The sequence below is a fragment of the Microcaecilia unicolor genome, chromosome 1 (assembly GCF_901765095.1).
Source record: "Microcaecilia unicolor chromosome 1, aMicUni1.1, whole genome shotgun sequence".
Taxonomy (NCBI): Eukaryota; Metazoa; Chordata; class Amphibia; order Gymnophiona; family Siphonopidae; genus Microcaecilia; species Microcaecilia unicolor.
This window is the reverse complement of record NC_044031.1, coordinates 169,510,721-169,534,956: the sequence shown is the minus strand read 5'-3', so window position 1 is coordinate 169,534,956 and position 24,236 is coordinate 169,510,721. Positions and strand designations below refer to the sequence as shown.

Genomic DNA, 24,236 nt, shown 5'->3' with positions numbered 1-24,236 from the left:
CCCAGTGGCTGCTTCCTATTAAACTTGCCCTTTCAGATACCTGTCTTAGATTAATTTGTTGATTTCAAATGGAAACTCAGTCTTCTCCAGTGAAGCATGACTTTCTAGGAAAGACTCTCACTGAATGACAATTATATTCTAGCGAGTTTCAGACCATTACAAGCGTTGGGCCCAGTGGAAGACAGAGGACTTCAGTAACTGATTTTAATACCATGTCTAATTTTAGCTGTCAGTTATGTATGTGCCAGCAGAAGAATCCTCAGAAAGATGAAATGCAAAGCACTTCTAACTTGCTCTTTTTAATGATACACTTGCTGCAAAAAAAAAAAAAAAGTCTTAGTGTGCTGGGGCTCCTGAAGAGAATCTACATTGTAGGTAAATGCACCAAAATTGGAAGTGGAGCTTTGACCTAGCACTGCATCTCAGATATCATAGAGTTTACAGTTTCAGATTTAGTGCTCTGAAAAGCACATGAATAAACTAGGGGTCCCTTTTATTAAAGTGTGTTAAGCATTTAACGCAGGAATCGCACTAACATTTAACTCAGTTGCTTGACATTTAGCACTCATTAATTCCTGTGTTAACTGACAAACGTCGAATGGGTAAAGATGGCACCTGATACTTAACCTGTAGAGTGCAGTGCTGTGTGGATCCTCATGGTTAGATCGGTGGACTGAGAATCGGGGAGGCCAGGATTCAAATCCTACTCCAGCTGTTTGTGATCTTGAGCAGATTCTTCAGCGCTGCCGTTGAGGTTGTGGGATGAGCGTGAGAAAAGAGAGAAACAGACAATCCGCACAGGCTGGGAGCAGTAGCAGTACTACATGGGCTGAAGTGAGAGCAGAGAGTGACTGCACAGGCTGGGAGCACGGGAGCAATAGCAGAAAGATTGGTCTTCCAGATAAGCTGCAGAGAATTATGGCTGCTCCAGAACTCCCGTAAAATTTCTATCACTAAAGGTAGGCATTCCTTTGTGTGTATCGCTCGGAAATGGCTATGCATCCCTCAGAATGCACATTTGAATGCTAAATAGCTCATTTAATATATTAGCATAGGATTCCCGTTGTCTGCTGCTGCGAATGGTAAAAACTCTACAGAGCCCCTTTGTGCATTTCCTGCAGGATACCAAGCTCGCGGAACTAGTCAAGAACACACGTAAGCTGGCCTGGTTAGTTTTGTGCATCAGCCTTGGGTACAAACATACAATTTAAAAGGATGGGGAAGTACTTACTATACAGAATGTAGCTTGCCTTGAGTTTCTACTGGAAAAGTGTGAGCTAAATCCAGATTTCCCTTCTGTTCCCATCCTTACCCTTAATGCAGCAGATAATGTGAAGCGGTTAATACCACCTCAGTATGTGCTATTAAGTGCATTCATGTTATCTGCACTGAAAAGTGCAGTTAACACACCACCGTAAGTGTATTAACTGTGCATGGCACACCCCAGCAGCTAATGCAGAGGCTTTGGCACCTTAATTTTACCTATTAATGTGTGATACCTGCAAAGGTTTAACCCAGCTCAGTAAAAAAGAACCTAACTTCTATTTTCTTCATCTTCATTTTCCGTTTGGGTCATCATGTTACCGTTTATTTCATTAGAAATGGATTTGTACTTATTTCCCCTTTTCTTTATTAATGGAAAATATAATGCTTTGTCAATCAATCAGCCGCGAGTGCGGGAAGGCAGCGTGTGATGAGAAGAGCTACTGCAACTTCGTAGCGCATGAGGCGGGCGAGTCGAGGGAAGCATTACTAAAAATGCCAGGACCTGTTATTTAAATCCTGTTTTCTAAAACTGATGATCCATTTGGTGGTAGGAAGCTTGTAACTGGCATAATTGCTCTTGACATTATTAGATGTCCTCGTCTCTGACTCCGGAGATGTGACGGGCCAGGAGATGTGCAGGTAGTTATCTTGCAACAGAGCACTCTATTGCGTAGATCAGCAATTAAGCATCTAGTCATGCTTCTCAATCCTGAATAATAACTACTGCAATAAATAGTCTAGCTCAATAAATGCAGTTTCAGTTATTTGGGTTAAGAAAATAACCAAGGGCCTTTGGAGAGGAAGATCAGGTACCGTAGCTGTCTTCTCTGGATGTTCCAGTGCTTTGTGAAGCAGGAGAGGTCTATCTTTCTCCTTGTCCCCTTTTTGCAGGGAGGAAATATTTGATTATATGAATAGGCTTGGACATGCTTTTGAGTGCAAGCAATCAGTACGGTTCCATGGGATACAGCATTTCCTTCATTAAATGCACTTGGGTGTGAAAAACTCTCACTATCAAACATGTTTGCCCATTTGAGGGAAAATTAAAATATACAAAGCAGATGTGTTCAAGATGTATAAAGAACTAAATTAACACTTTAAACCTTGTGCAATCCTCTGCCTCCCTATAAATTTAATTTCAAAAGGCCAGATCAGCTGCAGCAGTTAGGAACACTGACTTTTGAGCCTCTCAATCTCCTTCTGGGATTCTTCTGAAATTATTTTTTGTTTACTTTGTGACTACAGTGTTAGATTCTCCTTTCACCACTGCAGGAAGATGTTTTTCACTTGTCTCTGTCACATACAAGGAAGTCTTTGATAAGAGCTGATGCAAAACATTGCAATCCTTCCTGAGAGTCCAGAGCCAAAGTGTGACAGGTGATGGAATTGAAATTCATCTGGAAGACATTATATCCAGTTAGTCATGTTTTGGAGGTAACCTGACACTGGATTATACAGCATTTCACAGGAATGCAGAGGAAAGTGGTGGAAGCCAACATACATATTTTGGGTTTTTTTTTTTTTTTTTTTTTACCTAGCTGAATTTTGAAGTCATTTGAAAAACGTGATCCTTATAGTGGAGCAGATGCGCTTAAAATATTTACAGGAATTGAATTTTATCTAAAAGTAGATTCTGTGATCTTGTGTAAGAGAATTTGTGGTTGTATCTGTTTGTGGCCACGTTTCCTTTTGAGTCCACAGTGAACAGCAGGTTACGCCATAAGCCTAGTGATAGAACAAATGATGTTTCTGCTTGGACAAGCTTTGTTTTATCAGGATCAGCAACCCTATCAGCAGTTGACCCAAAACTATGATACACGGCTGAGCCTAGACAGAGAGCATCTGTCGTAAGCTCCAGGTTGGCTTGCTTTATAATTAGTACTTTCTAATGAAGATTTAATAAGAACCCTTTACTGAGGAATTCATCAAGTTTAATTTTGTGGATTTATGCCTTTTATTTATTTAATTATTTGGATTTATTAACCGCCTTTATGAAGAGATTCATCCAAGGTGGTGTACAGCAAGTACAGCTTGACCTAAATCTTACAATTCAGTTAACAACATAACAATAGGGAAATGATTCAAACATAAGCATAAAAACAGTCAATGAGGGAAACTTGGAGATGGCAAATTGAATCGTAGAAATAAGAGTAACATAATATAGCATCAGTAATATTCATGTTTAACAGCACTGTAAAGCAATCATATAATAGAAATTTGATAAATGTCAGCAGAAAACAAATGATACTTTAATAGACAGCACAGAAAGAACATTCATATAACACAGATATGATACTCACAGTGGCCGCACAATTCAAATGAAACACCTTATTCAACTAATATGATGAACACCATGGGGTCCGTCTACTTATAGCGTGTTAATATTTGCAGTTACTGTGGCCTAATGCCAGACTTTACTCCCTGGTAACTGCAAATCTAATGCAGCAACTAGTGGTGGCGTTACGGGTATTTTTGCATTCACGTCATGCAATAATGTTCCCATTAGCGCACGGAATCCGCTGACAGTGCAGGAACACTTACCGCCTTTTATTTAGGACGCAGTAAGTGGTCCCGCATTAACAATACCTTAGCCAGTTAGCTTGTGGTAAGTACAACATGCAACCCAGATAATGCTTCCACTATTTCCCACCTGTGCCACACCCTCTGACATAAGAATTCTGAAAATGAAGTAACGCGTAGTTTACTGCAATGCAACAGGCAAACTACTGTAAAGTCCTTTAATGCAGTCGCACAGTAGCCTGTTTCCACGTGTTAACCATGCATTGAGTGCTTAACACATTTTAGTAAAAGGGCTCCCATGTCTGCACAGTGGAAATGACATACCTGAACTGGCACCCATTGGAACAATTGAATAGATTTGATTTGGATTCATTACCGCTCTTGATTGATCATTTGCACACCCACACTGGAACGTTTGCACATATGTATTACATTGTGTGTTTGTGCGTGTATGCGCACAGGATAGAAAAGCTAATTGTTAAGGGGCCCTTTTACAAAGGTGCTCTGAAAAATGGCCTGCGGTAGTGTAGACATGTGTTTTGGGCGAACGCAGAATCATTTTTAGCACACCTGTAAAAATGCCTTATTAAAATTTTTGCCAAAAAATGGACGTGCGGCAAAATGAAATTACCAGCGCGTCCATTTTGGGTTGAGACCTTACCACCAGCCACTGACCTAGCAGTAAGGTCTCATGCGGGTAACCGGGCGGTAATGGTCCTACGCACGTAGAATAACGCTTACCGCCCTGCGAGCCAGAAAATAAAAATATTTTCCGGCACGCCTAGCAGTCATGCCATCAAAAATAAAATTACTGCAAAGGCCACACAGTAGCTGGGCGGGTAACTCAAAATTGATAGGCGTTGGGCCCCATGTAGCGCCTACGCGGCTTAGGAAAGGGTCCCGAATTTTGTGTATTCAAGTTATTTTAACTACATGGCCATTTTAGGCTAATAAGAAAAAGTAATTATATAGTAATCAATAAAATTGATTAGTTTTCTTGTATTTTTTGTAGTTTAAGGAACAGTTTGCTTTAAAAGAGTGGAGAATGGTTAGAGCACTGGGGCTGTGAACCAGGGAAGGCAGGTTCAAAGCCCACTGACACTCCTTGTGATCTTGGGCAAGTCATTTAACCCTACATTGCCTCAGATACAAGCTTAGATTGTAAGTCCTCTGGGGACAGGAAAATACCTATTGTACCTTGATGTGACTTGTCTTGAGCTACTACTGAAAAAGTATGAACTAAATCCAGTACCCTTTCCGGTCATAAGGGCTAGGGGAAAGCTTTCTCCCTAACTTATGGCTTACATTGCTCCTTTGGCTGGCAGGAATTGCTATAATAGTTCCAGTTATCTCTTCTTCCTCCTCAGAATCAAATGTGTTGTACAGCACTGCAGGCTGTGTTGTAGAACATGGGTTGGCAAAGTTTTCACTGTAGAGAGCTACTTTCAAACCTTTAATTTGACCAAGTTTGACCAGAAGTCACTATATATCAAGAAACCACACACAAGATCTCAATACAAACTACAAGGTCCTGACACTGTAGGAAATCACCCACATGTACAACTTCCCTCATTTGTTTTGAATGCTAGTGTGTGCGCATGAAGTGAGGTGGAAAGGAAGTGAGTAGTGCATGAAGCGGAGTGGAAATCAAAGTAGGCTGGAGCCCAAGAGTGGGAGAGTATTGTATTTTTTGGTCACAAACTCGCAATTGACTTAGGGACCTTCTGCAATCGACTGGTCATTCACAATCGACTGTTGGCTAACCCCTTTTCTAGAGTTACCCACCAATTCTACTTCAATCTGCTAGGATACTGTGAGGAAAAAGCATAATGTATTTAGCAGAGGCCTTCCAAGGTGGTGGGGTTAGCATGGGCAGATGGTCAAAAGCCCCGTGCTGATCCAAACAGTTCTCTAAAAATAGCGCTGGAACAGCACGGGGCTTTAACGCCCTTATGATCAGAGATAATATCATGCAAATATATGTGCACTATTAGCTCTGATCATAGGGGTACTTCTCTGATCATGGGGTTACTTCTGTGGGATGATGTGCCTGGGCATTCACCCAAGGCACAATCCTCCCGCAGAAGAGGTTTGACAGGTCCGGGATTTTCTAGCACTCCCGCCCTCCTCTTTGGTGCCTCTTTGGGTGCATCCTGGGATGTGCTGGATGGAAGGCTTAACTTCCATATATGGGTTAAGCCCCACCCGGTGCATCCCAGGATGTACCGGGCAGGGGGGACTGCCATTTTGGGAAGGCACCCGAGGAGGAGGGAGGAAGTGCTAGTTCCTCTCTGCTCCCACCACTGTGACCACTGAGAGGTAGGCTGCCGGCGGGAGGGGAGTGGATAGATAGCGATCCCACTGGACCACCAAGGCATTTTTGTGCGATGTGAGGGTGGGAGGGGGAAGCTAACAGTCCCACTGGACCACCAGGATTTTTCTGCTTTGGGGGTGGGGTGGCCTGGAGGTCCACCGGACCTCCAGGTCTTGTGTTTTTTGCGGGAGGGGCGGGATTAGGTTTGACAGGTCTAGGGAAAATCCCGGACCTGTCAAGCCTCTTCAGTGAGTCTCCCTCATTCCTCCCTCCCAGCAAACCCTAACGCCAGCTCGGTAGCAGTGCCCTTGTTTGGCGCGCTGCCCACTGATCATGAGGGATGAATACAGGAGACCCTTGTTTGCATGCATTTGCATGCAATTTACGTTCAGAGCCAGCAAGCGCGTTATTACATGCGCTCACAGGCTCTGATCATCGGGCAGGAGCAAACACAAGCACTAGTATGGCGATATTGGCCTCTAGTGCCCATGTTTGCTTCTGATCATCGGCCCATGAAACATTGTGCATACTTTTGTATTTTCAAAAGTGCATGTTTCATGTGGAAAAAATACCCACAGAAAGCGTGTCCAAGACCTCTTACCCCCTTTGAAAAGGAAACAATATGCACACCTTTGCTTTGAAGCTTGATGCAAGATCTGCGAGTGTAAAGTACCTGCAGGCTTTGGAGCTATACAGGCAGTATGAAAATTACCCTCTGAATGTTTATATGACGGCAGGTGGAATGAAAGTGGAGTATAGGAGTAGCCTAATTGGTAGAACAGTGGGCTGAGAACCAGGGGAGCCCTGTTCAAATCTGGCATTTCAAACGATCTTATAAACAGAAAGTTAGCTTTCTGTGTTTCAGTGACTCACAGGATTTTTTAAAATTTAACCTTCGTAAAGTAGTCTGATTCGAGGTAAGCCTGAGCTGGATGTGAAAGGCATGGCCCTTGCATCACTTAAATGCTGGATAGATGACCTTTAATTTAAGCTAGGAAACCCCTCCGCCCATATCAATACTCAATCGTTTTTCAAGACACCTAATAAAGGGAGAGAAATGACAATGTGGTCCTTATGTGTAAAATAAGTCACCCATGTCTTGTGCATTTTGACATTAACACTTCTCTTCCCTTGACCTTTGACAGGCTAGGGCTTGACCCAAGCTGTGGCCAAAATACTGAATATGAGTTCAGGTCGCTGTTGGTCAAGCGACACATATAACCCCGTGCCAGGAGTTATGGAAGGAGTACCCTCTGCTAATAATTACCAAGGTGGTTTTGGAACAACGCTTATGACTAAGGTATGTACAGCCTGAAGTGAATCTACAGTATTGTTACATCCAGTCCTCTTTTGGTATTTCATTTAAAAAGCCTTAGCAAACCAAAAAAGGGAGTGTGTAAAAATGAATATCCTGTATATCCAGGTTAAATTGAATATGGCTTCTGCTCTGCATTTCTTCCTGTAAAAGCCCAGAAATGAAAATTATTGAAAGATTAGCTCAACAAAAACTGTCATTCAGTGCCACCACACATATAGTCATGAGCTTCATATTACCTAAGTGGTAATAAACTTTTCCATATATTCAGTTGCACGCCTCTGCAGCTAGGGTAATTTGCAAATAGTTTAGTCTGAAAAATTTAACAAAAATAGGTACTCAGTAGAGTATTACAAATAGAGTCCCTTTTTTTTTTAAGTAAGCAACATTACACTTAGATAAACATTGGAATACCAACCCATTAAATCCTTGCAGTCTGAAAATTTGAAGTTATTGGCGAATGTTAAATTGCAGTCTGTGGCATACGCTAATACATGGAATACTGCATTTTCGGTAGCAGGTCCACAAATTTGTAACAAATTACCATGTTATCTGAGACTGTATATTAGCAGGGTTTAATTCAGTAAATTATTGAAGACATATTTGTTTGAACACGCATGAGGCTGATGTCCATTTTATTTTGAATATTGTTCTTGTTTTATTGTTCCTTTTATTGTGTATATTGATTTGTGATCCGCCTAGTCGTAGGCAGACTAGAAATTTTTAAATAAATAAATTTTTGCATAAACATTTAAAAACTAGTATATATAATTCAGTTGGGTTTTTTAATTAGATGATCTTTAAAAATATCTAATTGTGGACCAGTGTAGTAGCTGAGTGATAGTGCTGTAGTATTCAGAAAATGTGTGTTTGCTTCCCAATTCAAGTCTTCTGCTTCTTGGGTCAGCCAGGACTGGGGATGCTAATAAGGTAGTGAAATAGCCCCTAGAGGAGAGGGGAGTCCCAGTCATCGTGCATCAGAAGCCCTTAGCACCTAGATTTAGGGCCTATGATTTCAGGGTTACTGGCTGAGGAAGGAGAAAGTACATCTGTGGAAGGGACATAAAATAACTGAAATGAAGGCTCATTCCAACCTCAGCTCTGATCAATCTGGAAGGCCAAAAGTAGGTGGAATGGGACTTGATATACCACCTTTCTGTGGTTTTTGAAATTACATTCAAAGCGGATTACATAGTAGAAGAGTCTGCCAGGTCAAATTACTATCCCCCCCCCCCAAAAAAAAAAAAAAGAAATCCTAGTTATATATCTGGAGGTCACCTAATTGCTAAGAAGTTGGCATCATCTTAATTTTATGATACCTAACTTATTTCTTGACATTATGGCTTCCTCTTCCAGTCTTAGCTCTAGATGGTTATTATTTTATCTAATACATTTTCTTATTCTCCCTCCCCCCACCTTTTTTTAACATAAAAGTTATGGATCTTTTATTATGGTCTTGTTTGATTCAAAATATCCACTGAGTATGTGTTTTAGTTTTTTATGCTGTAATCCTAGCTTATAGTCTTCAGTGTGAAGCCTGCATGTAGTTCTGATGATGGGAATGGCTAAGTAGGAGAAATTTATAAAAAATAAATCCTCAAAAAATTTTAACAAACTATGAGGCTGTTCACAAAAAAACATTAACGCTTGACAAAATGGTAACATTTTCCAGCTTTATTTGCTAGTTTTCATGTGTTATTTAGTAATTGCAATCTTCAGTGTAAAATATTTGCATATATGCAAAACTAGGTAAAGAGCTGCATAATTTAGGATCTTTTTACTAAGCTGCATTAGGCGCCAACACAGCTTAAAAAGGTGTACCACAGGACGCATACAAGTGTACTGCAGTAACTGCCAGATTAGCACACACTAACTGTCAGGCGGAGAGTGGGTGTTCCTCCTCTAATCAGTTAAAGAAGGAATACCACATGAGCAGGGCCGGCCCAAGGCAAGATGCCGGAGCTTGCATACTGCCTCCCCCCTCCCCCGGGGCATTTTACCTGGTCATGGTGACTTCCCAAACCCAGCAGCAGCAGAGATTCCCATACACTTCCCTATCACTGCCGGTACCCAGCACCCGCCTCTTCCCTTTACTGCGGCTTCCTGAACGAAACAGGAAAGTTCAGGCGGCCACAGTAAAGGGAAGAGGTGGGTGCCAGCGGCGGCAGGGCAGCGTATGGGAATCTCTGCTGCTGCTGGGTTTGGAAACTCACCGTGACCAGGTAAAAGGATGCAAAGCCGCCCCCCTGAGATGCTGTGCCTACAAAAATGGGTAAGTGCACTCACAATAAAAACATTTAATGGCCACTCGCTAATAAGCAACATTAGCATATGGTCATTAATACTAAAAAAAAAAAAACCCAAATGAAAAGGTCCTTTTTATGGCTGTGGTAAAAATGTCCTTAGGCATACTGAGGCTACTTTTTTGCCACAGCTTAGTAAAAGGACCCCTTTGCAAATTATCAGCACATTATCTCTATTTGCATACTAAATAATAGGTGATAAAATGGGCAAATACCAGCGAGGAGCCATTGTTTGCAAGAAATTAGCTATACCTCAGAGAGGTTGTCGCAGGACAGTTTTTGAATGAATACTTTGGGGTAAGAACTCTGCTGTACACAGAAATTCATCAGGAGACAGGGGCACTGTTTGATTCTGTTGCTGTAAATAGAAAATGTAGTCTTCACACTTCTTCAGATTTAGACACTAACTTCTGGCTTAGTACATTTAGGAAGTATTTTATTCTGTTTCTTGCTAGCTTCCTTGTAGTTAGAGTAACTTCCAGTTTGCCATTCTAGTCATGGCTTAATACAACAGAGCATTTCAAACAGTTAACGACATAGCTATCAACCAGCCTGGTTCTCTACTCTGCAGGACACAACCTTGTGTAGGGGTGGTTCAGTGGACTCATTGCCCACCTGTGTTCCCTCCCGTCCTGCCTGCTACGGCAATACCCTATTCACCCCCATCACTCACCATCTCTCCATCTCTCTTGTCCCCCTCCTCCTTTCTAGCCCTTAATCTCCAACACCTCCTTCCTGCCATTAACCCTTCACCATTCCTCCTAAGTGCACCCCGTCTTCGTCGCCTTCGTCGCCGACCTCCCCCACCCTCCTCCGCACTCTCTTACTCCTCCTGCTCTCCGCGGGAGACATTAATCCTAATCCTGGCCCCCCTCACCTGTCCTCCTATCCATGCAAACGATTCCGTGACGTCTCCAACCTCGTCTCTATTCCCCTCCTCCCCCCCTCTTCCCTCCCCTTCTCATGCGCCTTGTGGAATGCCCACTCGATCTGCAACAAACTGCCCTTCACCCACGATCTCTTCATCTCTCGTTCCCTCCAACTGCTCGCCCTAACCGAAACCTGGCTCTCCCCTGACGACTCTGCCTCAGTCGCCGCCCTTTGTCATGGATGTTATCTCTTCTCCCACACTCCCCGCCCAGATGGCCGTGGCGGAGGCGTCGGGTTACTTCTCTCGCCCTCCTGTAGTTTCCAACCACTCCTCCTACCGCAATCTCACTGCTTCTCGTCCTTTGAAGCTCACTCCATCCGGCTATTCTACCCACTACCACTCAGAGTCGCAGTCATCTACCGCCCCCCCTCCATCCCTCATTCTTGGCGATTTTAACATTCACGTTGACAACCCATCCAACTCCTACGCTTCTAAATTCCTTACTCTGATATCCGCCTTTAACCTCCAACTATGCTCTACCACCCCTACTCACCGTGATGGCCATTGTCTCGACCTCGTTCTCTTCTCTTCCTGCTCACCTTCCAATTTCTGCACCTCAGTCCTTCCTATCTCAGATCATCACCTAATCACCCTCACACTTCATCACCCTCCCCCTCAACCTCGCCCAACTATAACCACTGCCTTCAGGAATCTCCAAGCTGTCGACCCCCCTACCCTATCCTCTCACATCTCCACTCTCTTCTCTTCCATCTCGTCTTCTGAATCTGTCGACACGGCTGTCTCTACCTACAATGAAATTCTCTCCACTGCTCTGGATACCCTAGCACCATCTGTCTCTCGCCCCACTAAGCGCATTAATCCTCAGCCCTGGTTAACCCCTTGCATCCGTTACCTCCGCTCCTGCACCCGATCTGCTGAACGACTTTGGAGAAAATCTCACACCCTGTCAGACTTCACCCATTACAAATTCATGCTATCCTCCTTCCAGTCCTCCCTATTCCTTGCCAAACAGGAATATTATTCTCAATTAACCAATTCTCTTGGCTCCAACCCTCGTCGCCTCTTCGCCACCCTGAACTCCCTACTTAAAGTACCCTCCGCTCCCACCCCCCCCCCCTCACTCTCTCCTCAAACACTAGCTGACTACTTCCGCGATAAAGTACAGAAGATAAACCTTGAATTCACTTCCAAGCCTTCTCCTCCCTGTGGCTTCTTAACCCACTCCCTCAACCAACCTAACCTGGCTTCCTTCTCCTCCTTCCCTCAGATCACCGAAGAGGAAACTGCTCGCCTTCTTTCTTCCTCTAAGTGCACCACCTGTTCCTCTGATCCCATTCCCACCAACCTGCTTACCAACATCTCTCCTACAGTTAACCCCTCAATCTGTCACATCCTCAACCTCTCCCTCTCCACTGCTACGTTCCCTGACACCTTCAAGCACGCTGTAATCACACCACTTCTCAAAAAAGCATCGCTTGACCCCACCTGTTCCTCCAACTACCACCCCATCTCTCTTCTACCTTTCCTCTCCAAATTACTTGAACGTGCTGTCCACAGCCGCTGCCTTGAATTCTTCTCCTCTCAGGCCGTCCTCGACCCGCTTCAATCCGGCTTTCGCCCACTACACTCAACAGAAAGAGCACTCTCTAAAGTCTGCAATGACCTGTTCCTTGCCAAATCCAAAGGTCACTATTCCATACTCATCCTCCTCGACCTATCTGCCGCCTTTGACACCGTCAATCATAAGTTACTTCTTGACACACTGTCCTCATTTGGATTCCAGGGCTCCGTCCTTTCCTGGTTCTCCTCGTATCTTTCCCATCGCACCTTCAGAGTATTTTCTAATGGCTCTTCTTCCACCCCCGTCCCGCTCTCTGTTGGGGTCCCTCAAGGATCTGTCCTTGGACCGCTTCTTTTCTCGATATACACCTCTTCCCTGGGCTCCTTGATCTCATCACATGGATTCCAGTACCATCTCTATGCTGACGACACCCAGCTTTACCTCTCCACTCCCGACATCACAGTCGAAACCCAGGCCAAAGTTTCGGCCTGCCTCTCCGACATCGCTGCCTGGATGTCCAACCGGCATCTGAAACTGAACATGGCTAAGACTGAGCTCCTTGTCTTCCCACCCAAACCCTCTTCTCCTCTTCCCCCACTTTCCGTCTCTGTTGACAATGCCCTCATCCTCCCCGTCTCTTCAGCCCGCAATCTCGGAGTCATTTTCGACTCCTCCCTCTCCTTCTCTGCCCATATCCAGCAGACAGCTAAGACCTGTCGCTTCTTCCTCTATAATATTAGCAAAATTCGCCCATTCCTTTCTGAACAGACCACCCGAACTCTCGTCCACTCACTCGTTACCTCTCGTCTTGACTATTGCAACCTTCTCCTCGCTGGCCTCCCACTTAGCCACCTATCCCCCCTTCAATCTGTCCAAAACTCCGCCGCACGTCTTATCTACCGCGTGAACCGATACTCTCATATCACCCCTCTCCTCAAGTCGCTTCACTGGCTCCCGATCCACTACCATATACAATTCAAGCTTCTCCTATTGACCTTCAAGTGCACTCAATCTGCAGCCCCCCATTACCTCTCTACCCTCCTCTCCCCGTATGTTCCCACCCGTAACCTCCGCTCTCAGGACAAATCACTCCTATCTGTACCCTTCTCCACCACCGCTAACTCCAGACTCCGCCCCTTCTGCCTCACCTCACCTTATGCCTGGAACAGACTTCCTGAGCCCATACGCCGTGCGCCCTCCCTGCCCATTTTCAAGTCCTTACTCAAGGCCCATCTCTTCTCCCTTGCTTTTGGCACCTAACCACCATTCCAGATACCTGCACTGACTACATAGCTTATTACCTTTAGATTGTAAGCTCTCTTGAGCAGGGACTGTCCTTCCCCTTGTCTAAACTTGTACAGCGCTGCGTAACCCTGGCAGCGCTATAGAAATGCTAAGTAGTAGTAGTAGTACTAAAAACCAGGGAAGCCACTAATGTTCCTCTTGACCTAGGGCAATTCATTTTGCTCTCCACTACATGTGTACCAACTTAGATTGTAAGCCCTCTTGGGGCAGGGACCTACCTATTGCACCTGAGACTCCCACCTGAAATCTAAGCTGACCCTAGGCTCTAACTTCCTTTGGGGGTCTTACCTTGGCATTTCCTCAGTTGGCATCAGTTGGATTCTGAACACCTGAAAACTACGAATCCCAGGATGCTCCATTTAATTCTGAACTCACTTCCTACCTGTAAGCTATCTAGAACAGCCCCTACCACCAAACTAGGCCATCACAGAGACTTTTTAGCAATAGTGGGCCCATAAACATGAGAAAGTTAATATGTAATATTTTTTTCTCAATTCATTTGCATGCAATTAACATGGACCATTATTATTTATTGACCAATTTTATTGCAGTTTAGTACTCTGGTCTCTAAATAAATTTTTAAAGTTGCTAGAGGAAGGGAAAAGTGCAGGAATAAAATACCCATTGTTTCTGGAAATGGGAAAGTATTTTTAGTGGGAGATTTAATTAAGCTGCTTTAGCAGTAGTAACATAAACATGTCCCCTAAGGGCTTGGGTGGCAGGGCATTAATACTTCATGTTGTACAGTCTTATTCTCACCCAAAAATGGACTGTTCTCAACTCATATCTCAGATCCTACACTTGGCTCTTAACCAGAAGGCTGAGAAGCAATCAATTCTTGATTTTCCTGAGTGCAGAGAGTGAAGGTGCCATTGTAGAAAGGCAAAAAAAGCAGTGATATATCATCACACATGTAACATGGATTTTGGCAGACAGGCAGGATGAGTTTTGTGAAATTATTATGAAACTTTTTGGCAACTGTGTGAAAATGAGTGAAGCCAAAAGTCTAAATTCATTCATTTTTGCAAAAAGATAGTTGTGTTGCTTTGGAAAGAAGAAATCCTATAGATATTCTGAGTTGAGATATTCTTGGATGATATAATCAGTAGCTATGAATCTCCCAGTCCGCTAGGGTGAAGATGTAAATAAGGGAAGGCATTTGACTGTGAGTCATTTCAGTGTACACATCATGAAGGATATATTACCGTGTTTCCCCGAAAATAAGACACTGTCTTATATTAATTTTTGCCCCCCAAAATGCGCTAGGTCTTATTTTCAGGGGCTGTCTTATTTTTCGGGGAAACATCGGGATTGGCCCGCCCTCCGTCGCTCCCGGAACTAACCTTAAACGCCTCCTTTCACCTTCGCAGCAAGCAGCGGCAGGGCAGGCCACTCCTTCCTTCCGTATCCCGCTCTCGCCTGGCATAACGTCCGCGAGGGCGGGGCACGGAAGAAAGGACAGGTCTTCCCTGCTGCTGCTTGCTGCGAAGGTGAAAGGAGGCGTTTAAGGTTAGCTCCGGGAGTGACGGAGGGTGGGTGGAGGGGGGGCCCGGCGACCTCGGGTGGGGGGGGCGGCCTTGTCCGGCTCTCGGCGGCCCTGCTTTCAAACAAAAATTTGCTAGGTCTTACTTTCGGGGGAGGCCTTATATCTACCAATTCAGGAAAACCTCTACTAGGTCTTATTTTCGGAGGATGTCTTACTTTCGGGGAAACAGGGTATAACAGGCAAAGCAGGATGGCACCTATTTTGACACTATAGTTTAAGATACACGGAAGGTATTCTCTAAAAGGTCACTTATTTTTAGGCATCAAGAATTTGGAACCTCTTCTCTAAAGAAAAGTAGGTGCCTATATTCCTTTTTTCCTCAATTTTTTTCAATTTTGTTTTTTTGGGGGGGGGGGGGGGGCGGGGAAGGGGACCTAGAGGCCCTCTTGGGCCCAGGTCTATCCGACTTATAAGGCTTTTTGGGTAGCTTTCACTCTACCTCCCCCACCCCTTTTAAATTGAATTGGCCATTTTCCCCTACATTCCCCAGAAGATAACAAGTGGCTTTGAGTGCTGTACAAGGTGCAGTCAGGTAATTTTGGGCTCAGATCTCCACAATTGGTGGTCCAGTGTTTAGGCCCAGACCACTGGGATCTAAATTGTGCCTTCTGTCAGCGCATGCAAAAGGAGTCCAGGAAGGCCCCTGAAATGGCAAGGGACTCGGTTCTTGAAGCAGAACCAGTTTCAACTTCAACACATCAGAATGGCTTGGCGTCAGACCCAGTGCTGAGGAAGCGCATTGACTCAGTGTCATCTTCGTCAGTACCATGCACATTGGGGGGACAAGCATCGAATTAAACCTAAGAAACATTGCCATCACTAGCCTTCAAGGCACAGCACTGACAGCTCCAAAGAGCAGCATCGGTGGTACCAGATAAGCTTTGGCGTCAATCAGAACACTCTCCTTCCTTGGAGCTCTTAAACTCTCCACCAGTGCATTCAGCTTTTTCTATGCCTGCTGTGATGCAGGACACTCTGCAGACTGCTCTGTGCCAATTCCTCCATCCCAGCTGGCACCTACTTTTCAAGAGGAAATCTGTGCCATGCTTAAAGAGGAGCTAATGGGTTTCTGCAGAAACAGACCATGCAGGCATTGAAGGCGCTTGCACCATCCTCAGCCCAGCTCCAGGTATCTTCAGAGATTCAGCCTCAGAAGAGGTCACAGACAACGACCTGGCGTCGAGCATCGGAGTCAGTGCTCACCCGCCTATTGCAGCCCTCGACATCTGGAGAGGACATCTTCCTGAGCTCGTAGGGCAGGTCTGTGCTCCGATGCTCCTCGATGCAAGAGTGCAAAGCTCGTGAGAAGATCTGTCCTAGTACTACCCATGAGGAATACTTTGAGGACTCTCCTGACCTCTCCTCAGATTCAGATGAGGAGCCACAGTACTTCTCAGCTGAGGAATCCTGTGGCATACCCTCTGATCCTGCCCTGCCACCTGAGAGAACGACCTTTTTTTCATGGGCTTTGTTAGAGAAATGGCACAAGAAGATCCCTTTTAATTGGAAACTCAAGAAGAGCCTTGCTCAGAACTCCTCACTGTTTTGGATTTTGAGTCACCTCCCAAAGAAAGTATCACTGTACTTCTCCATACAATTCTCAAGGATGCCCTATTTAAGAACTGGGAGATGCCTCTGTCTGTTCAGATGGCTCCTAAAATGATTGACATCATGTATAGAATACAAAAGTGCCCAGGCTTTCATAGAACTCACTTATCCCACCATTCTTTGGTGCTGGTGTATGCCCTTAAGTGCACTCGCAGTACCAGATCCCACGCTTCCGTTCTTCCAGATAGGAAGGCCAGAACTCTGGACTCGTTTGGTAGAAGTCCTCAATGTTGGCTAGTCATATTCAAGACTACCAATTGTATTCTACAATCTACTTAAAATCCATAGTCTAAAATGCGCTCTCATGTCCTCCTTGTGAGCTGGGAACTGCGCTGGGCATTTTCAGACTTGGTTTGATTGGTAACTGAGGTTACCTGTGTCCTGCTCTTAATATCTTCCTGATAAACTATTGACTCCTTTATTCTATTTCACCCCCTTTTTATTCTATCCTATTAACACAAAAAAACAAAAAAAAAACCCTGGCCTTTCACTTGCAGAGGGTCTGACCTCTATAAGTTCCTTATCTGTCTCCATCCTATTGCCTATATTGCACTGTGATTTTATATTTTTATGCTAGTATTGTCTTAAAGGGATTTTAGAGAATTGTGTTTTGAATATCTATGCTTGTGATTTCATCTTTTTATGCTGGAATTGTCTTAAAGGTGTTTTCATTGGAACTGTGCCAAGTATTTTAAACTGACTTAATCTGGTGACATTGAATCTGGTGTCTGTTTTCATTAGAATTATGTGTTGAATCTACACTGCCAGAGACTTAATTCAATCAATTTTGGTTACATAGCATCTGGTGACTCATAGCTCTGGAGGAGGGGCAATTTTGTTTTGAGCTGGGTAGTAGAACCTAAGTCAGTGATGGCAAACCTTTGGCACGCATGCCAGAGAGGGCACGCAGAGCCTGGTCCGCCCATCTGTCCATGCCTTCGCTGGTCCGCCCACTCTCCCTCCAAGCACAAGGCTGGCCTCCCTCCCTCCCACAACCAACCAAGCATCAGGCCGCCCGCCCGCCCGCCCTCCCTCCCAGCACCAGGGCCCCCCTCTTCCGAAATTTAAAAGGCGTACCTCGGGGTTAAGGCGGCATTGGCAGCGAAAAGCGTGTTCTTCACTCGGCGCGTCTTCGGCTTTCCCTTCTGTCTGTGAAGCTCTAGCTTGAGAGGCAGAGGGAAAGCCCGAAGGCGCGCCGAGCGAAGAACATGCTTTTTGCTGCCGACGCCGCCTTAACCCCGAGGTATACCTTTTAAATTTCAGAGGAGGGGGGGGGGGCCCTGGTGCTGGGAGGGAGGGAGGACGGGCGGGCGGCCTGATGCTTGTTTGGTTGGAGGGAGGGAGGGAAGGAGGCTTGGCGCTGGGAGGGAGGGAGGCCTGGTGCTGGGTGGGAGGCCTGATGCTGGGTGCTGCTGGGTGCTGGGTGGGAGGGAGGCCTGATGCTGGGTGCTGCTGCTGCGTGCTGGGTGGGAGGGAGGCCTGATGCTGGGTGCTGCTGCATGCTGGGTGGGAGGGAGACCTGGTGCTGGGTGGGAGGGAGGCCTGCTACTGGGTGCTGCTGCTGCGTGCTGGGTGGAAGGGAGGCCTGATGCTGGATGTTGCTGCTGTGTGCTGGGTGGGAGGGAGGGAGGCCTGCTGCTGGGTGGGAGGGAGGCCTGCTGCTGAGTGCTGCTGCTGCTGCGTTCTGGGTGGGAGGGAGGGAGTCCTGGTGCTGGATGGGTGGGAGGGAGGGAGGCCTGGTGCTGGGAGGGAGGGAGGCCTGGTGCTGCTGGGTGGGAGGGAGGCCTGATGCTGGGTGCTGCTGTGTGCTGGGTGGGAGGGAAGCCTGCTGCTGGGTGGGAGCATACTCAATTTCACTAAAAGGAGCGTGTAGGACATGAGGGGAAGACAGAGCAGGGCAGGCAACATGGCAGCGCCGGAGACCGACGCTGGACAACACTTCAGCTGGCGGGGGTTGGGGACCCTCGCCAGCCAAGGTATTTGCTGCAGCAGTGGTAGTGAGCGGCGGGGGGGGGGGCGCAGACCAAAATGTGCCCCCCACCTTGGGCTCTGGTCCCCCTCCCACCACGAGATCTGGCTATGCCCCTGGTCAACATATGTGCAGAAATGATTAGAATACCTACATTTACATTCTTGCCATCTGAATCTGGTGGCTCCTTATAAAATTACCCCCATGGGGCCTATGTGACTTTATAAAATACAAGTCCAAATCCTGCAGCAGTCGTGACTGCTTTGAAGATGCAGACATTACTGGGGCAATTATGTAAACTAAGTGCTAATATTTATATGCACATTATGCACATTAATGTTTAGAATACTAGCAGCATGCCACCTAAGCACATAAAGTAGGTCCTGTAAATAGCTATATATGAAACAGGAGCCCTTGTCGGGAATTTGCTTGAGCTGGTAAAGAGGCCTTCAGCATTTATTTTCTTTCACTGTATACTCATAGTTGAAGAGCAGCTACAGTTTAAAGCTAAGTATTTTCTAAAAGCTATTCATTATTAAGGCTGACTGAGAAACCTTGATAATAATTTTGTGTGAATTTTTCTATCTGTTTAGCTTTTTTGAATATTTTTGGGAGTTTTTTTGACCAATGATGGTGGTTTTTCTTTTTGGGGGATGTTCTCATAATGTATAGATTCACTGAGGTCTTTTTTCTCCAAATCTAACAAAAATAAATTTGTCTAGAGGTTATCAAGTGTACTGTATATACAGTGCACTCCATTTAAGTGCACGTCGGATAAGCGCATGCTCTGTTTAACTGAATGCCGTACTTCTGTCCCGTTTTTGGTGCCATCAATTTCTATGGGGACAAACTTCGGTTTAGCGCACCACTGATAAGTGCAAGATTCATTTACATGCATGGTTTAAGACCGCTCCTCTGCAGGGAAGACTCCGCATAAGCGCGCGCACGGAATATGGAAGCCAATTGGTGCGTGACAACCAACGAGATTTCAAATTTACCGCCCCTTTAGCTGTCACAGGCAGAATAAGCAAAAGAATGTTGTTAGAGTGTACACTGGGGTCATCGTCGCGGCGGAACTGTAAGACTTTAACACTGGCTAAACAAATAGAAGTTCTTAAAAAATTAGAAAACAAACAAAGTCAAGCATCTATTGCTAAAGAATATGGTGTCAATCCCAGTCAAATTTCACGTGTCTTGAAGCAGAAAGACCAGCTTCTTGAAGACTGGCAAAACAATACAAATCCACAACGGAAACAAAAACGGGCGGGAAAAGCTGAGGAGGTAGCAGATGCTCTTCTTCGGTGGTTTTCTCGAGTCAGGAGCACACAGTTTCCTGTCAGTGGTCCTTCTTATGGAGAAAGCTAACCAGCTAGCTGAAAGTCATCCAACAGTGGCTTTGAATTCAGTAAGTCTTGGACTAACTGAATTCAAAGCCACTGTTGGATGGTTGGAAAGATAGAAGGAGAGGAACAACATAAAATTCAAGAAACAGCATGGTGAGAAACAAGACGCTGATGACTTTGGTGGTGAAAATTGGGTTGTTTCAGTTCTTCCTACCATCTTGAACGAGTTTGCACCTCGTGACATTTTCAATGCTGACGAAAACGGTCTCTACTGGCGAGGGATTCCTGATGGAACACTTGCATTCAAAGATGCAGAAACTACTGTAGGTAAAATGTCGAAGGACAGACTGACAATCCTCCTTTGCTGCAATATGAATGGGAGTGAGACGTTGGAACCCCTCATCATTGGAACGAGCAAACAGCCCCGTTGCTTCAAGAAAGTTAAGCGACTTCCTGTGTCATACGAGGCTAACACAAATTCATGGATGACTGGGGAAATTTGGAAGCAGTGGCTAAAGAAGTTTGACACTAGAATGCAGGCACAAAAGCGTCAGATTTTGCTGCTTTGTGATAATTGTGCTGCACACAGGGATGATGTCAGGCTATCTAACGTCAAGGTGGTCTTCCTGCCACCAAACACTACCTCTCTAATCCAACCTATGGATCAGGGCATAATAGCCAATTTCAAATAACATTATCGGGCTCTTGTGCTACGTCATCTGATGAGCTTTATGGATGACCAGACTGGCAAGGATAAATGTGCTGTTGAACTGGCTTATAATCTATCACTGTTGGATTCCCTACATATGCAGAAAGAAGCCTGGAATCATGTTACACGGGCAACCATTGTGAACTGCTACAAGCGGGCAAGCTTTGTTAAGGATGTGGAGAGAGACGAAACAGATGCAGCTGTTGCAAACGCGTCAGATGAACAGGTTATTGACATCCCAGCCGGTGTTACTGAAGAGGAGTTCCATCTCTGCGTAGCTCATGATTACGATCTACAAACAGCTGACGACAGCACTGATGTCGAGATATGCGCCTACACGCAGGCAACAACAGCTGATGATGAAATGAGCAGCGAGGCACATGCTGACGAAATTCAACAACCTCCTCCTGTCACTTTTGCAAGAGCACTGCAGAGTCTCAACACCGTGCGGGCCTATCTGGAGGACACTGGATGTCAGTGCTATGACAGTTTTTACCGTCTGGCAGACGTAGTCTATGGAACTCACAGACCCAATAGTGTACAGAGGACTATAACTGATTACTTCAAGTAAGCCTAACGTCAGTTAACGGAGACTGTATACTGTACGTATAAAAATAAACAGTACTGTACATATGTTTATCAGATGTCAAGCTTCTTTGGGTCACAATGGTTAAGTGCACGCTCCGATTAACTGCATGCATTTCTTTGGTCCTAGACCCTTGCACTTAAGCGGATTGCACTGTATACATATTTCTTTGATAAATTACAGATTGGGTTTTTCCTGTAGAGTGTCCTATAACATAGCGCCTGATGTAAAAGTACATGTGAAGGCATTGCTGGGGGCACAGTCTGGGCAAAGTGCAGGAGGAGTTCTCAGGTTTGTGCATTGGTTTTGCTAATCTGAGTGCATACTAGCAAACATTATGTGCAAGCATTTACACCAGCTCTTCAGCAGGCCTAAGTCTATGCCTGCATTCAAGGCAGGATTTTATATAGACTTATAGGTACCTACAGAATGTGTCTTTATAAAATAGCAAGTAAGTAGGTGTCTGCATGCCCTCTGAACTTTGGTGCCTTGTTATAAATGTCTCTCCGCGCCTGCTTAAGAGCAGGTGAACATGTCTGGTTTAATCAGATTGGCCTTTAGGAATATTTCCCTTAGATCTAGATGTGTTTTAATTTTACAATTTTCGGATCCTAGAGAGGTGGTCTGAAAAAGGTTTTCTCTAGTACGTTTGCATGTTTGGCAGCTACACACTGGAACGATTTACCAACTGGTATTAGAAGAAAATCTAATTATAAGACTTTTCGAAGATTGTTGAAAATGTTTTTATTTAGAAAATTTTTAAGAGGTTAGATCACATAAATATATGTGTTTTTTTATGGGGTTTCTTTTTAAAGAAGTCATGTAATTCCTGGAAATGCTTCAGCTCTTTTCTTTTCTTGTGAGCCACACTGAACTTTAAAGGTATGTGTAGGATATAAGCATCATGTAATGTAATGTCGAGTGTGTAGGTTAACATATTTTATAATCAACCCATGTATTTCGTAGCTTTGCCCAGACCATACACCTGGCAACACTTGCAATAAAAGTATGCACATTGATGCCATTTCACACACTTTTACAGCTGCCCTGATGTTATGAGAACCATTTTAGGTGTGTATATTGCCAGATAACAAGTTAGAATGGTTTTATAAAATTATTCCCTATAGGAGGGGTTCTCAATGTCGGTCCTCGAGTTCAGCATGGGTTTTCAGGATTTCCCATGTAAATATGCATGAGATCTATTTGCTTGCATTGCCTCCATTGTATGCAAATACATCTCTTGCATATTTATTGTGGAAATCCTGAAAACACGACTAAGTTGTAGACCTCAAGGACTGACATTGAGCACCCCTGCCCTATATGTTGTGTTCCAATTTTGGCTCATGTTAACAAAACAAAAAAAGAGCATGTTCTAAAGTTCTGTGATGATAGAAATATTAATGCAAAGCCTAAGTGTTGTTAATTGATCATTCCAAATAACAGACAGCATTGACTTGAGAATGGAAATGTTTTTGAGTGCTTAGGCACCTCATGCCAGTTTCTTTTCTTTCTTATTGGCAGGATCTTGGTTTGGCACAATACTCTGCTACTGACACTAAAACTCCAATCCCACTGGGATCCTTATCTCATCAGATCTACAGGATTATGTGTGCGAAGGGCTACGCACAGAAAGACTTCTCTTCTGTCTTCCAGTTTTTACGGGAAGAAGAGAACTTGTGAGCTGACTTTTGGCAACAGACACTGTTCAGTAACTGAGCCTTCTTATAGCATATGTAACAAGTACATGGGTTTAGCCAAAGCTCATTTTTAGTTAATGCTGGCCTGTTTTGTGTTCATCTTTGAATAAGCCACGTTGAAAGGTGGGAGGAGGTGAAGGAAGAATTTGCTGATTTGCCTGTGGTAGATTTTTTAACAGTAATTACAGGCACTGCAGGATTATTCTTCATTGTTTTTGTGGCATCAGAGCTGTATAAAATGTGGCCCACGATTCCAGTATTCTGAATAGAATCTTGAAAGTTTTAGTATTTGGCGAAAGGACTACTCACCTTGGCTTCCAGACTCTGATGAAAAATGAAGCCCTTCACAAATAACAGGTTTAAAAATAAATTATACTGTGTTAATATTTTGGTTAGGTTTTCTTCCTCATAAAGAGTGAGTGATTTCTCCTGGGATTATGGATACAGAGTAGAATTCTAGGTGTTCAGTGAACAGAAAGCTATTACAAATGTTTTGCTAGTAGACTGACTTGTAGTTATTTTCAGTCACGTACCCTTTGTCACACTTTTGTACATTGCTGACCTGTTTTTATAATACAGTTTTCTGTATGCTTTCATCAGTTAACATAATAGTGTTAAATAAAGGGTTGATAATGTACATTTAATTTGAGATAACTGCTATATTATTCTTAACCCAATACCAAAAACGTCTTATTTTGGATCTAAATAAATTTCTAGACTGGTACTTGTCAGGTATGATTTTTTCTTTAAATAATCTCTATTCATGTTTTATGGCACATATGCTAAAATGATTGGAAAATGAATCTTTGCCTACCACTGGGCTTCAATATTTTTCTTAGGAATGATTGACTCTTTTTTTTTTTAATCAATTGTTTAAAGTAGATATAGAGGCGTATTTTCAAAGCACTTAAACTTACAAAATCTTCCAAGTCCCCGTTTTTCTATACTCCATCTTACATCCCTATTCATAATCTTCACCCAGTCACCTAGTCCCCATTGTTCTCCCTTACCTGTGTTCAATTTCTTACTCCCCACTATCCTCTCTATCTGATTTCCAAGTCTCTGCTTTTCCTTCTTACTAGCCGCCGAGTCTCAATTCACAATCCCACCCAAGCACCCAGCCCCCTCTTATACTTGCAGTACCCAAAAAAGTTTAACAATGTCTTGTTCTGATCTTTGACCTAATCCCAGAGTCCCTGCCAGTCTGACTCCCTGTTCTTCTGCATCCCCAAATCCTTAATATCTGTCCTCCAGCCTCTTTCTCACTTTTTCTGAGCATCCATTGCCTCTGCTTATTCCACC

The 24,236-nt window shown here is 44.4% G+C and overlaps 1 protein-coding gene across 1 annotated transcript in view; it reads left to right on the top strand.

Annotated features, from left to right (window-relative positions):
- Positions 1-23,578, top strand: part of HIBADH (3-hydroxyisobutyrate dehydrogenase) — a 294,282-nt gene extending 270,704 nt beyond the window's left edge. Inside the window, exons 7-8 of the mRNA XM_030202454.1 lie at positions 7,251-7,400; positions 22,759-23,578. Coding sequence (XP_030058314.1) covers positions 7,251-7,400; positions 22,759-22,917 — 309 coding nt within the window. The 3' untranslated portion in view covers positions 22,918-23,578. The remainder of the gene's footprint in view (positions 1-7,250; positions 7,401-22,758) is intronic.
- The last annotated feature ends 658 nt before the right edge of the window (positions 23,579-24,236 follow it).